This window comes from Parasteatoda tepidariorum, chromosome 5, assembly GCF_982258835.1.
Source record: "Parasteatoda tepidariorum strain Cologne lab strain chromosome 5, Ptep-v5.0, whole genome shotgun sequence".
Classification (NCBI taxonomy): Eukaryota; Metazoa; Arthropoda; class Arachnida; order Araneae; family Theridiidae; genus Parasteatoda; species Parasteatoda tepidariorum.
Window position 1 is genome coordinate 39888986 of NC_141759.1, and position 15246 is coordinate 39904231.

Below are 15246 nucleotides of genomic sequence, written 5' to 3' on the forward strand. Positions count from 1 at the left end.
TGTATCTTCATAATTTTGTGCAAAATACACTTGTTGTTTTTAAAGCTAAATTATTTTTGTCAGCAAATTTTTTTCTCCCAAGTTATTCGTAGGCCCCTGAATTTCGTAGGCTCTAGGCACGTGCCTAGTGTGCCTATAGGTTAATCCGGCCCTGCCGATAAGCAATAATAGAGAGAACAAACGCGGAATGTCAATTGATGTCAGAGTGATGTCAATTGATCAGAGTGATGTCAGTTGATCAGAGAGATGTGTATGATAAAATTATAATAATAAAAACTTTCCATAAATCTCATATTTTCATTTTTTTCTTATAGTATGTAATTACATTGCTTTCTAAGTGTTGTTATGGTATTCTTTCATGCGTCATATTGATGCGTGTTCGTAGAGATAGGTATATAAGAAATGTCCGTAAACCTTAGTGTTAAGAGAAACACTGTATACGACAAACGGTCGTCAACATATAGAGTTGAATTTTTGTTTAAGAGTGTTCATAATATCATATTTGTTGATATCCTGCACGCAAACGCCACGGTTTCCCCTAATATCTGTTGCTGCATACTTCTTATCTCGACTTTACATTCACTTTAAATGCTTACAAATGAACTAGTTAACAATTAGTTTTTTGTGCATTCCTATTGCATTTCTTTATATTTATGAGAAGTGGTGCGTCTATCTCTAACGTAATTTGACGGTATCACGCGAGCCATTTTTCATTTCCTACAGAAACTATATTAGTTTTTGATAGCTAGCTTTTGTTCGTAAATTTTTTCATTTGTATTTTTCTTAAAAAAAGTTTTTAACGTTTTTTTTTTTAAATCCTATTAGGAATTTACTTTATTTCTGTTCTGTTCACATTTGTTCCTATTTCATATTCTGTTAATATAGCCCGAAAATATGACTATGTTAGCCCGAAAATATGACTATCTAATTTTAAGTTATGCTTATTTCCTCATATTTAAGACGCATATCTTAAAAAAATTTTAGTATGCACTCTTTAAGTTTTTACTTGCGTTTTAACTAGCTATTTTAATTATTTAAACCACAAGATAATTGAATTATTGTTACTGAAGAATATGGTAGCAGAAAATATTTTGTAGTATGAATAAGTATTAATGAAAATATAAAGCATAATTAACAATTTTTTTCCATTGCCCACCTGGAGAACGACCTAAGTCATACAGGCACCTGAAGGGCAGTTTTTTATGGCCGCTCTTTCAGGGGTGCCATATTAGGTAGGCCAACGTTGCTCCCACAGTAAGGACAGATAGTACAGAGAATGAAAGAACATCCATGCCTTGTCCGGGATTCAAACCCAGAACCTTTCTGGTGCGAGGCCAGTTCCCGGACCCCTACACAGTCTGGTCAGCTGATTAACAATATTAAGATAAAATACTAGAAGGTTAGGAACAAAAAGAAAGTCACATGTATATCAATTTTCATCATTGAAAAAAAACTTCAACGCAATAATCTAAATTACACTTACTATATTATTTTAATTTATTCAGTTATACTTAATTTTATTATAATTAAACCATTCAACTAGGCGATAAAAACTTTAAGAATATATCTTTACTGACTGTATTTTCTCAGGGATTGTTTGAAAGTTCTGATACCAATACCATTAAAATTATGTGCTATGACGTAGCCGAGTAGACCTAGTTAAGTTAGATTATATTAGATTATGCAAGGTTAGGGTCTAATTACAATGGTGATTTTAGGTAACAATAAGTACTACGCCTTTTTTACGATATGGATTGCGATATTAAATATCACGCATTAATGGATTAAACTGAAAAAATAATATATTTGTCCAAGTCTCTTAACAGACTCCCTGTTATTTTATTTATTTAATTTGACGCATAAAAATGTAAGCAATGCTTTCAAAAACTTGTGTTATAAATTAGAATACTTTTGTTGTTGTTGTTGTTTCTAATGTCACATGCCACACTAGCAAGCCTGCTTGGTGAAACCGAGCAAATTTAAGGCAGAGTATGCGTTTCTCGTTTTTCAGTGGCGCCATCTATGTCCAAGAATTCTAAGAAAGAATATTTTCAGAAAGCACAATTTTATATTCTTCGGCAGTCAGCTCCCAGTTTCTTTTATTATCGCTCTTAAATAAATATAATTAGTAAATAATCCATCTATTATTATTTTAAAAGATAGTGTACACTTTTTCAGCTCCATCATTTTTTAACTTTATTTGGAGCTGGTCTAAATCTGTATTGCCTGAAACAATAACGTCAAAGGTGGAAATCTTACCTTCAGGTATTTAAAATTTTAATATGTATTTAATGAAACTTAGAAACAATACTATTTCGATGTGATATAAATTTAATAGTATATTAATGGTTGTGCCACGCCGTTGTTGATTTTATACTATAGTACTATGCTATAGTACTGCTGTTGGTGAAGGGGATCAATTATTGTGCTGAAATGCTTTTGTTGTACTGCACTAATAATTACACTGTTGTTGTTGTTGTTGTCGTTGACATATGCCTGTTTAGGCAGAGGAGGTGCGATTGTTTTTGTTTTCCAGTGGCGCCATCTATGGCCAAGAATTCGACTTTTGCCACACCATACGTCACACCCGTTTATAGAGCGGACCCATTCATACATCCATTCATTCATTCACAGATCGTAATTTTGACCTGAATCAGAGATATTGATTTGTTATGGGAACATGGAGGACTTTTGCAACTCGACAGATTTAACGTGCTTCAGTCACTTTACTACACGGGGAGTCTTCGGTCGGCGGGGTTCGAACCCACGAACTCTCGGACATGGGCCCAGCGCCCTACCGACCAGGCTATCCCGGCCGATTATGCTTTTATTAGTGTACAATGAGCCAAAATAAGGATAACATCATAAATATCTTTTCTAGCAATCGATTTTTTATGTGGTAAGTGCAAATTTTAATCGTTCAAAAAGTTGTCTTCAATTATACTAATGAATTAATGTTTCAAATTAGTAAGTGCTACAAAAGACTTAAGTTACGAAAACAGGCACAAAAACGTACTTTATCAGAATAAGCATACCACTTTTTTCTGTGGATTTGGATTTTTAACCATCAGAGATTAAGGCCGAAGCCACAATCTCGAAAATATAGTCCAGTAGTTTAGTCGGGAGAAGGGTCGAAAAATTGGGATTCTTATCTCAATTTTAAGGTAAGCAAACTTTTGCATCTTTTTGATCTGTCTAATTTTAAATGACGAAATGAAAAACGTGAACGAAATCAGAAGAAATGTTTCGGAGTTATAAAATTTCAAAATAACTTTATTTTTAAATTATTATTTCTAAGACCGATTTCGTTCAAAGTTTAGATTGATATATACTATATATATATTATTAAACTTTTCAAGCGCTCTCCTGGCGAAACTATAAGGATCATATTTTCCTAATTTCGGCTATCACCATAATTTAGTAATCGAGGATTCAAATCAATTGAAAATAAAAGGTATGTTCTATCAGAGGAAGGTAACTTAGGAATTTTTTAAAGTTCTTATTCTTACCATCGTACTTAATGTACAGTGCACTAAATTAGAACTTATTTTGCACACTGTACTAACAGTTTTAAAGAATAAAATCTTTTATAGTAGCAGCGGGTAAAGATAGTATAAACCCGATCTTGGAATGAAAAAATGTAGTGACCCATTATGGCTTTTGAAAGTTAGTATAAATCGATTAAAAAATTGCATAATTTTACATTGTACGGTGAGTAGAATGAAAAAAATTATTACTTTGCTTAGCTTTAATCATTAAATAATCGGATTCTCATACTAAGTTGCAATATTAATTGGTTAAAACATCTATATTTGACACCTATTTTTCGTATGATCAATCAATATAACATGTGTCGAATATCTCAAAAAGGACCGAATAATTACAAAAATAAATTCAAAATGAACATGGTTTGCTGCCTTTTACAAAGGAAACAAAGAATTTATTCTCACTAAGTTTCAAATTTCACTGCTAGAGGAGATAAACTATTTTCAAAATGAGCGCATCACTGCGCAGTGTAGAGATAAAATTAACTAACATCCATGCAAATATTTCAGTTTAAATGACATGCAGCGAAAAGCATTGGTTTATACTTTTTCTGATCAACAGTGCCATCAGTTTTTAAACTTTTTAATTATACCCGGAAACTTGAAGGAAAGTTTTTTTTTTCCATAGCAGAATGCTGTAAACCATAGATTTTTATTTCTTTTTATTAGTCTTTCATTGAATTTTTAAATCATCCTACATTTTCGGTAGTTCCTCATTCATGTAACATGATAATCAAATTAACATCCTTCTTTTTATTCCTGAGTCACTTAATTTTAATCGTTTTTTTTAGAGGATGCGCCATCAATTATTACAAGAAATATCGATTCTAATATACTGCCTGTATCAATTGGAGGAACTAAAGTTGATGAAGATGGAAATCCTGAGTGTGCATCCATGGTATGAATTATATCATTTTTTGTACCTCTTTTAAAAATTGAAAACTTTGAACAGGATTTTTTTAAAATAACGGAAATAATGTGAATAAATATAACTTTTAGTATCAGTTAAATATTATCTATTATACAGACAGACCTTTGGTTAAATGCAAGAGTTTGATTAGGAAGTAGGAAGAAATCTGAATAAGAAATTCTTCTTTTTCACGTAAAAAGGAATCAATTTTGAAAATTAACTTTTCTTTTTATCATAATTAAATCTACATTTATGTGATAACGTGCACCAAATATCAGCATGATATTGAAGCAGAATTTCGCATTGTTTCTGTTTATCAGTCATTTGCAATTGAAATTAAAGAGATATGTCATTAATGTAATAAAGTAAGCATGGGATTCTTGACCCAACATATCTTTTTACCCATTTAACCCATGCACACCAGATTGCAGCAAGTATTATATGGATATCCTATAAGATATGTTTAATTTTTTTTAAACATTTTTTTTATTTACTTTTTTTTTTAATTTCCAATGGCAGACATGAACGACAAATTTGTAGCTGAGAACAATATAAAGAAAGAACAAAAAAAAAAACGCTTTTTGTTCTTTCTTTATATTGTTCTAAGTTACAAATTTGTCTTTCATGTCTGCCATTGGAAATAAAAGTAAAAAATGTTTAAAAAAAATTAAAGAGAAAAGTATTCTGTAAATAACGAGTCAAACAACCTATTTCTGGCGTATATAAGCATAGTTCAATAACTAACTAATTATTAAAATTTTTTTTAGTACCTAATGCCTCTAAATGAACCAGTCCCTGAAAGTCTAATGTTATATCAACAACTTGGCATACTTGAAAATGATCCTGCCGCTACGCGAATCGTCGTGGAATGTGGATGTGCTTCTAGAATAGAACTTATGGTTAAAGAACCTAAAACTGTTATTCAGTGGGATTTTCAGACAATAGATTATGATATACGATTTGGCCTGAGTTTGAAAGAAGACGAAGCAGAAGAATCAACTGAAATAATAACTCCTCACAGAGTCGAGTGTCATATGTATCCAGAAACGGGAACTTTCAAGTGTCTCAATGCAGGACTATGTAAGTAATCTTCGATTTTAGTTTTTTTTTTCTCCCCCAACCACTTGATATTGTCTTTTAAGTAAATAAATGATTCCGGTCAGGCTTCTAATTTTCTGAAAACTGGGTAGTCAAAATTGAACTTTTCTTACGACCCGCTGGCGCAGGGAAACGGAGAATTATATAGTAGCGTAATTTGCACATACACGGAAAATAAATAAATAAATAAATATAAATAAATAAATAAAAATAAAAAATTTGGAGAAAAAAAACATGAGGAAAACACAAAAATTAACTGTGGCATCACTGAAAGCAAGGCCCTCCTTGTAGCGCAACCGGTAAAGACGCCGTTCACTCCATTGGTATAGTCAGCTTTCAGGAGAACTCCTCCAGACACCTGTCTCGCGTCATGGCGGGTACTATGGTTATGTGGAAAAGTCACTTCGAATAGGTAAGTGGGGTGAATAGTTTTGTTTTAATCTTGGCTTACCTCGGCGTGAGTAAACCAATCGACACTTTCTTTCCTCCATTTCACCCTCGATAAAAATGTGCTCTCACTTGTTACCATAGTAGCAGACAGCCCAGACTTTTAGACTGGAGGAGTTCTCCTCAAAGTCGCACTATAGAGAACTAATGGTTTGGAGTGTGCAGCATAAACATTAATTTACCATTTTATTAATAAGCAGCGCCAACTGTTGGCATACATTTTAATTGCGATATTTTAAGTGTGAAAATAAATTGGCTGTATTCCTAAGCTGATGAAAGTGTACGTATACAGTATACTATTTATATCATTATAACAAAATATCACAAACTATCTCATTACTTCTAAAACGTTATTTCAAAAAGATGTGAGCTCTGTCAGTATTTATATTTCTTAGCTATGGCAACTCCTGGTTGCTTGTGTAGCATGTCTCGTGGACGGGTAGTGACTTTCTCTTTACACTATGTCTCGGGTCCTAAATTCGCCGCTGTAAGACGTGTGCTGTTCTTTCTACGGGAACATGGCTTTTAAGATGTCCCCATAAAAGAAAAGTTCTCGTAGATACTAATAGCAGAAGAGCTCGGAGTTCTGAAGGAATTGATTAGCGTGTTGATTAGCTTATATGTTTAGCGTATAGTGTATATTATGTATGATTAGCATGTAGTGTATATTATATAAGATTAACATGTAGTGTATATTATGTATGTATTTAAAATGATTGTTGATGTTAAGATAAGATGGATACGTTCAAGACAGAGCAACGCAAGTAGTACAATTTTTAGTGGCAAAAAGTGATAACACTGTTCGTGTACTCAGTGTAAGTGCTACACAAATATTACAAGTCGTAACTCTTCTATTGCCTTGAATTGTTTTGTCTACGGTAGCAAAGAATTTGTTACTTTTACTGCGTAAAAATCAGTTATAGCAGTCTAGTTAATGCGCAGATTAGATAGGGTGACCCCTTAAAATGCCAATACATTGTTTTGTTTTTCAAATTACTTTGGTAATCTGGGAATTATCTACATCATCTGCTCATTACTTATAAGGTACTCGTTTAGAGGAAAATAAGATCTTTGCTGGAACAACAACGTTTTTATACGCTTAAATAAATAAAATGCTTTCTTAATTCATTTTTCGCTGACTTAAAAATCAAGTTATTAAAATCAAATTGAATCAATCCCCAATCACTTTAAAGACTATAATACAAAGAATAAACGGTTTAAAATATTATTAGAAAAAACTAGAAAGAAATTATCATAATGTCATTGATTTGTTCTTAAATGTCTAAAGAATCAAGTCAATAAATATAATCAAACAACCAACAAATTAATTGATAGTCTGAGAAAAACAAGCGTTTGAAAATTTAATTATGCGAAAGCCGTTAATGCACACATTAATTTGGTAAATTGCGGAAGACACTTGACTTCATACTCTAACGGATTACCCTAAATAATTTACAGATGAGCTAAATGTGCATAATAACGTTTTTTGATCTTTAGTGGTAACAGATTCATTGGAGATCATGCTGCTTGCATGATGTCATGTTATACGCTTTTCGCGAAAACATATGGCCGCTTACTCTTGACTGTATTCGTAAACAAGAAACATTTAATGAGAAATATCTGCATTACACTTACCTTCTACAGAGTGAAAACGTGATAGTGCGCGTCTTTCTGTTTAAGAGGCATCCATCTTAGCACGACTTTATATTCGCTTTAAATGCTCTCCTGAAAAATGGTTAATCAGTTGCACCCAATCTGAAGTGCATTTATACGTAACCAGAGTGGCGTTGCTATCGCTGCTGTATTTCTGACACTACATCACGTGCGTCCGCTTTATATTTTACCAACTTTTACATATTTTTTAGTTCTGCATATTCATAATAATTCAAAGCTTGAAATAAAAAATTAAGCTGTCCTTATTTTTAGATATTGTCGGGTTTATTACAACAATTATTTCACTGTTTCTCAGTTTTGTAACATGTACGAGGGTTGTTAGAAAATCCTAAAGATGAAACTCGTAGCGTCAAAAAGGCTTGCTTTTGGTAATCGTCATTCCTCGCTAAACTGTAGTCAAAGTTCCAACTATATCCGTCACGTAGTTTCATTGCCGTAGTCTTTTAAATATACAAACTTTAATTTGTTGGAAAAAACGAAAGAAGTAAGTTCTTTGCAGTTATCAAACACATCTATTTTAAAGATTTAAGACCAAAAAATATTTCGAGTTGTATGAAGTTCATGGTACATCTAGTCTTGCGTTTTCAATCGTATAAAATTGCATAAATAACTTTAAACGAGGTTGTACATCCAAAAAAGGCATATCACACGATACAGAGACTTCAATTTTACATGGAAAAATTCGATTTAAAATATATCTCGACTAGATGGAGGCTGTTTTTAGTTTAGAACAAATGTTATCTTGTCATCGATTTGGAGGCTAGTTTAGCTCATTTGGCAAAGAAATAATTCTCTTCCATTAACACAGTTCTAGAATACATACCTGATCAATATCGATGACGAATCGCCATACAATGCATTATAATCAAAAGATTTAACCCAAAACGATTCACTTAAACGCAAAGGTCATTGTCCAAACAAATGCCTAATTTAAAAACCTTCAAAAATTCTACATTTTGGACGGTTTAAAAAAGGAGAAAAAAATTCTGATGAAAAATAAAAAATTCAACCCAAATTGTTTTTTTCCTTTTAATCTCTTTTTCTAAGGACGTATTAAACGACCTTCGGTTTTTAGATCTAAATGTATAGAAAAGCTCATCTTTTTTTCATTTTTTTTTTTTCAGATGAACTGGTGTTTGATAATACTTACAGTTGGGTGACAAATAAAGAAATCATTTATAAAACTAAAATCATACCTCCAAGTGAAATATCAAACAACTAAAATGTGAAATTATTGTTCTTCTATACATGAATAAATATTTCCGTTTAACAAATAATCTTTTCTGAAAGCTTTTTTTAGAGATGTTTGAACATACATTAGGTTGGTTCAAAGTTTTCATAGTTTTTAGAACCTAAAAATAAGTTAGGTTCACATGTATACATAATAAAATTTTACCCAATATGATTCTTAATGTTTAGAACAGCAAGAGCAAGAGATTAAAAATTCACAGTAAAAAAAATGGCTTTAGAAAATTTTTGAAAAAAAAAAAAATTTTAAAAGTGATACAAAATTTAATTTTGAAACTTATAAATATTAGTGTTAATTTATGCATACTAGTAAACAACTACAGATTATTATAGTATTTCACTTTTATATTTAAAGTGGTAATGAATCTTATTTAATTTCTTTTTAATTCTTGGTATTATGAATTTAATTTGATTTTGTCTATCACTAAATGCAAAAAAAATTAATCTTATACATACGAACAAAGTTATAAAAACGAAAATGAGTGTAAGCCATAGCAATTGTGAAAAGTTGATGTCATCTGTAATTGTATTTCAATTTGTCTTTCACAACCGCTTGGGAAATATTTCCTCGGTAAAAGTTGGCAGATTTGATTTATACATAATTTCAAAAAAATATAAACTTGCGATGAATACTTTTCCTAATAAATATTGTGTCTCCATCTGTGCCGAACATTTATTACAACCTGAAAAATTTGCTATATCTTATGTGGTACACATAGTAAATGGTTCACAGTTTCACGCTTTACCCCATCTTTCATTTTGTTGTCTCTGGTTAAAAAATTTATCGTTTCTATTTTTGTCACTTTATTATATTATCGTTTGAATATCTGAGGGGTTCTCTCCCAGCTCGCTCATCAATTTTTAGAACTGTATCTCCAGCTTTTATAATTTAATATCTTTAATACCTTAACTTAAATTCTATTTGGGGTCCAGAATGCTGCTTGCAACCCCCTCCTCCACGGAACTACTCGTACAGTAGTTTTTCGATCACTTTCCTCACATTTCGCTTTGTTCTTGTTTAATATAGCATGGCTTTGAGGAGAACTCCTCCAGACTGAAAGTCTGGGGCTTTCTGTTGCTATGGTAACAAGCGAGAGCATATTTCTAATGGGGGTGAAATGGAGGAAAGAAGGTGTCGATTGTTTTACTCACGGCGACCTACGCTGAGATTGAGACAAAACTATTCACACCACACCCCTATTCGAAGTGACCTTTCCTCGTAACCATAGTACCAGCCACGACGCGAGACGGGTGTCTGGAGGAGTTCTCCTGAAAGCCGCACTATACCTCATTTCTTATACTTTTATTTATTTATATATACTTTTATTTATTTATTTTTAATATTTTAGTTTAATCATATCTCCTGCTCGTTATCGTACACGTATCTCTGAAAATTCACGCGTAATTGTACCGACACATTTTACCCTAGTTTTATTCAAATCTTCAGCAATACTCTAGTTTCTTTTATAACTTTACTTTAAGTACATTAGAGTCTACGCCCCTGCTCGCTATCACTCTATAAGATTCGAAACTGATAAACGCTATTTTATTCAAATTCATTCACACACTCTTATCACTTATCTGATTTACAGTTGAATCTAGTTGAATGGATTACCGATAATGCAAGAAAAAAAACAAGATAACGGAATGAATTGATATTCCTTCCTTGCGTAAACTTGTAGAAAACTTGTAGAACATCTTAAAAAATATATTGTGTGAATTGGCATAGAAAATATTTAATTTCTCGTAAAATTCCAGAAATTTAAACAGTGTGAGATGCAGTTCTTATCTTCACACCTAAAATCATACGTATGAAGATAAGCACTGTAAGAATTATGACAAGGCTGCGAATGATCTTAATTCTTCGATTAATAATTTTCACTGAATTGGAAACGTGGAGGATAAAATAAATAAATTTGAATTTTAATAATCTCAAACACTAATAAACGCATAACAACTTTTTGGTTCATTAACATAGCTGCCAACTCGGTAGCAATTTTCCAATCCAGCCTGTTATGTATTTTCTTAAATGAATTTTTTTTTATTTTTGCTGAAAAGGGGGCCAAAAAGTATGCCTATGTAATATTTGAACGACTATCGTATCCTTCAAAGAAAATATATCGAAAAATTGTTCTAATTGGTTTAGAACGGTATATTTTATTTTATTTTATTTTATAACCGTCGTTGAACCAGCTGGCCCAATTTTGAGTTTACGACCACCAATGCTCAACTCCTCAGCCTTGCAATTTTAGACCCAGTCCAGAAGGCAAGGGAAATCCGGGATTAAGTACTGGGAGAAATATACCTTAGTGGAGGACTTTTTGATGGAACTAACACGGATTTGCGTTACTTGGAGAAGAAAACCACGAAAAGCTCCCATGGTTAGCCTGACTGCAAAGGAACTCTAACCCATGAACACTGAGGATATTTTTCGTCAGCACTGTGGTCGGTGCAAGCCGGATGCGGAATTCGTATCGACCAGCCATCGCCGGGATTCAAACCCAGTTCACCTCATTGGAAAGTGAATGCTCTATCCCCTGAGCCATCACGGCTCAGAACTGTATATTGCATGAAGATCATACAATCAAACAGAGGTATTTTCCTTTTACATAATAAGCTTAGAACGTAAACAATTTACTCTCGTAAAAATTCACTCAGATAACAAACTTCAGATTCCTTGTTATGTCATCTCAAACTCAATGATTATTTGAGTGCAGATAACAAGCAATAAAAAGTAAAGAAAGACTAATGCGTATTGAATCATACTTAAGAAAAAAGAGAAATAAATCAAATATTGATATTTTTTTCGGGGAAATGATAAAAATGAAAACAAATTGTGATTCTTCAACTTTTTATCACTGTCCTTGGGAAGTTGAAAAAAAGGGGATGGGGGAAATGAGAAATTCCGGAATAACGTTTTTTTTTTTACGCGACAAACAAATATTGATAAAATTGGCTGACTGAACATAAATGCGGTATTTTCACTTAATAAGTCATCAAAATTTAGTTGGTAAAACTGAGTCCATCAACCAGGAAAATAAGGAATCCAATTAAAGTTCGTAAATACAATTGAAGAGTTGATTGGAGGAATATTCTTATAATGAATAATCCTAGTAAATAATCTTAGTGAATAATATTTGTGAATATTCTAGTGAATTTGAGTAAATCAGATTTAAAGCTTCTTTGTCCGGGAAGCCGCCGCCGGGATAGAAGGTCAAGTCGGCAAGTTTTGCTTGTCCATCCAGAAAAAATACAAAAATTCATTTTATTTTATTTTATTTAGAAAACACAAATGAAATTATGAACGACGAGTTCTACATTTTTAAATTTCTATTTTGCTTGGAGAAATCAAATCGTAAAGCTCCGAGGTTTGAGCAGTAATAAATAGCAGAGGACTTAGCCTATTATGTAATTAAAAAACTTTAAAAAAAATTTTCAAGGTCTCAAAATTGGGATATTAAATAAAACTTTGGAGAAAAGAATGGAAATTAGGCTTTTACAAAACCCCTTTAATGTTACGTGGAAAAAAAAAGGAAGGCATTAATTCAAACTGCTAAGTATCAATTGTAATTTTAAAATAATCATTTTTAATTTATCCGTTTAAATGCTGATTTTATATAATTTATTGAATTATTATTAATTATTATGCATATTAACTGAAAAAATTAGGAATAAAGCCATATTTACTGTATCCGTATCTATTTTATTAATGTTCTCTTTTTAAATTCAACAAATAAAAATATTTTAAATAAGTTCAGAAAACTTTTTATTTATAAGTCAGAGATGCCAACTGCTTCGGACACGCCAAAATAATTAAAAAAACGGTAAATAACTACAAAGTAAATTTTGCAAATATTTGACTATTTTTGCTTGCTTTTTAAAAGGTATAGCATGACATACATACCTGCCAACTCTTTCGGATTTTCCGGAAGATTTTATTTTCATATTTAAAGTGGTAGCAATACTCAGGTTATTCCAATTAACTTTTTGAATTATAATGATAATTATAAATGAGTTTGACCACCACTACATATAAATAATTACAATAAATATATCAAAGCATAATAATCCTTGCTCAAGCGAAATTCAACGGGATCAAAATATAAATATATTTTTGAGTCAGATTGTTTTTCAACCACTCTGAAAATCCATTTTCGGAAAGAGTGAAAGTTGGCAGGTATGTGACATATAGCATGACTAAAATGTGATGAATTATATAAGCCAACGAATCGTTTAGAAATAGTGGTGGATAAAAATCTACTAAATTGAATTTATTAAACCAGGAATCACAATTGATAAACTACCATTTTAAAATATATATTTGCTCTCCGGAGCAAGTTGGCATCTCTGATAAGTAATCTATTATTCTTTTTTTTTTAATTACTAACATTATATTTTCATTTAAAAACATGATTCCTGGAATACCTATTTCATTTATATGCAGTGTAATAGACGAGATTTGCCGATTACTAAACAATTTGTTATTCATGGGAAGACAAATTATGTGGTCATCTTAGCTCCGAATTAATTTTGTTCCTTTTTTATATTTATTTATCGAATGGTTCATTCATTACTTATTAATTAGAATAAAAGTAAAGTATTCCCGCAACGGCGGTTTTTTGAGTTAGGGGTTCATAGAGGTTAAGACTTAACAATTTGCAATTGCTGATTGTGGCAATGTGGTCAGCATTGCGTATAGGCAGCCTTTACTTCCCAGACAAACTGCTACTCATCGATGATCGATCTGAAGCTGGATCGTCTTCAAGCCGCCACTAGCGATTGAGCTTCATTCACAACAGTTCACTGCTTTACCCGCTGACCAATCGCAACTCATCGACTGGAGTAATTAAGCATAAAGTCGTTAAATCAATACTATATTTGTGAGGAAAAAAATGACATATTGTGAAATATTAGGCACAAAACAATTTTTTATTGAAGCTAACGAACTACGCCGAAGAGCCATTACTTTATGACCACCCTACTAATAACATGTAGGACCACCTTTAGCCCTCAAAACTGCTAGCAACCGCCGTGGCATTGATTCCACAAGGTGCTGATAGGTAGACTGGGGTATCTGGTACCAATCGCTCACCAACTGGTCCTGCAATTCCCTCACATTGCGAGAAGGTAGCGTGGCAGCACGAATTTGGTTTTCCAAGTAGGACCACAAATGCTCTATTGGATTGAGATCAGGTGAATTTGGGGGCCAAACCATGACTTGAAAGTCACTGGAATGTTCCTCGAACCAATCCATGACGATTCGACCCTTTAGACGTGGTGCATTATTCTGTTGGTAAACACCATCCCCCGCAGGAAAAACTGTTGCCATGAATGGGTGAACCTGGTCTGCACAGGGGCGGATCTACATAAGGGCTCTTTGGGCTTCAGCCCAGGGCCCCGTGGAAACAAAGGGCCCCAGTCCCCACTGAAAACAATAGGTGATATTTTGAATTAAAAAAAAATCTAATATTAAAAAAAATAATATTATAAGGTTGGCAACCCTGAGATCAATCAACCCATGAATGTGCGCGTCTATCGAACGGAACGGGGAATTACCCGTCACTTGTTTTTGGTCAGTGTATTTTTTCGCGTCTATTACGGGGGACTTCCACAGCGTCGCCTAACGCCCGACGTAATTTTGTTTTTTTTTTTCCGCACTTCTGTTCTCGTCGTCAATGACAAACTTGTTTAGTTTACTAATAACTGTCTTGACTACCAGAAACTCTCTGATCCCACTGAAAACTATATTGGTGTTCAGCAAGAGGATGGTAATACCGAGGCAGAAAGAAATTTAAAGAATATTAAGTTTGAGTTTGAGAAATATGTTGACGTGGGCTTGTGGCCAGAATTGCTAAATAATGATTTTATTAATGACATACTCTCGCATGAAATGACTGACTTTTAAAATAAAGATCCGAAAAATATATATTCAGCTTCAATAAAGAAATAGAAAGAACAAAACAGAACATTTTCAAATAGGTATTTCATTAAGAAAATGAAAAATGGTCAATCACTGGAAAGATTTTGGTTATGTTATTCAACCAGGGTTGGTACTGTTTATTGTTTGACTTGCAAACTTTTTTCTAAAATCCTTTCTCAATACACAACCAGATTTTCTGATTGGAAACACATAGGAGCTTGTTTAGAAAATCATGAAAATTCTAATGAACATAAGAAATCAATGTTAGTGTGGTTGACAAGTGAGGGCAACAAGTTAATTGTATCATTAAAAGACTTCGTGAACAACATAAGGCACCAATCAGATCAGAAGCTAAAGGATTACGAAGAGAAAGCTAAAAAATTAAGTACTAGTGTGGGAATAGA

General features: G+C 32.6%; 1 protein-coding gene across 2 annotated transcripts in view; it reads left to right on the plus strand.

Moving 5' to 3' along the window:
* LOC107438127 (SEC14-like protein 4) overlaps nucleotides 1-8951 on the plus strand; it is a 34356-nt gene extending 25405 nt beyond the window's left edge. For both annotated transcript variants that reach the window (XM_016050335.4, XM_087163737.1), the window contains exons 10-13: nucleotides 2179-2265; nucleotides 4337-4443; nucleotides 5223-5535; nucleotides 8799-8951. In XM_016050335.4, the coding sequence (XP_015905821.3) occupies nucleotides 2179-2265; nucleotides 4337-4443; nucleotides 5223-5535; nucleotides 8799-8896 (605 nt within the window). In that variant the 3' untranslated portion in view covers nucleotides 8897-8951. The remainder of the gene's footprint in view (nucleotides 1-2178; nucleotides 2266-4336; nucleotides 4444-5222; nucleotides 5536-8798) is intronic.
* Nucleotides 8952-15246: the final 6295 nt, after the last annotated feature.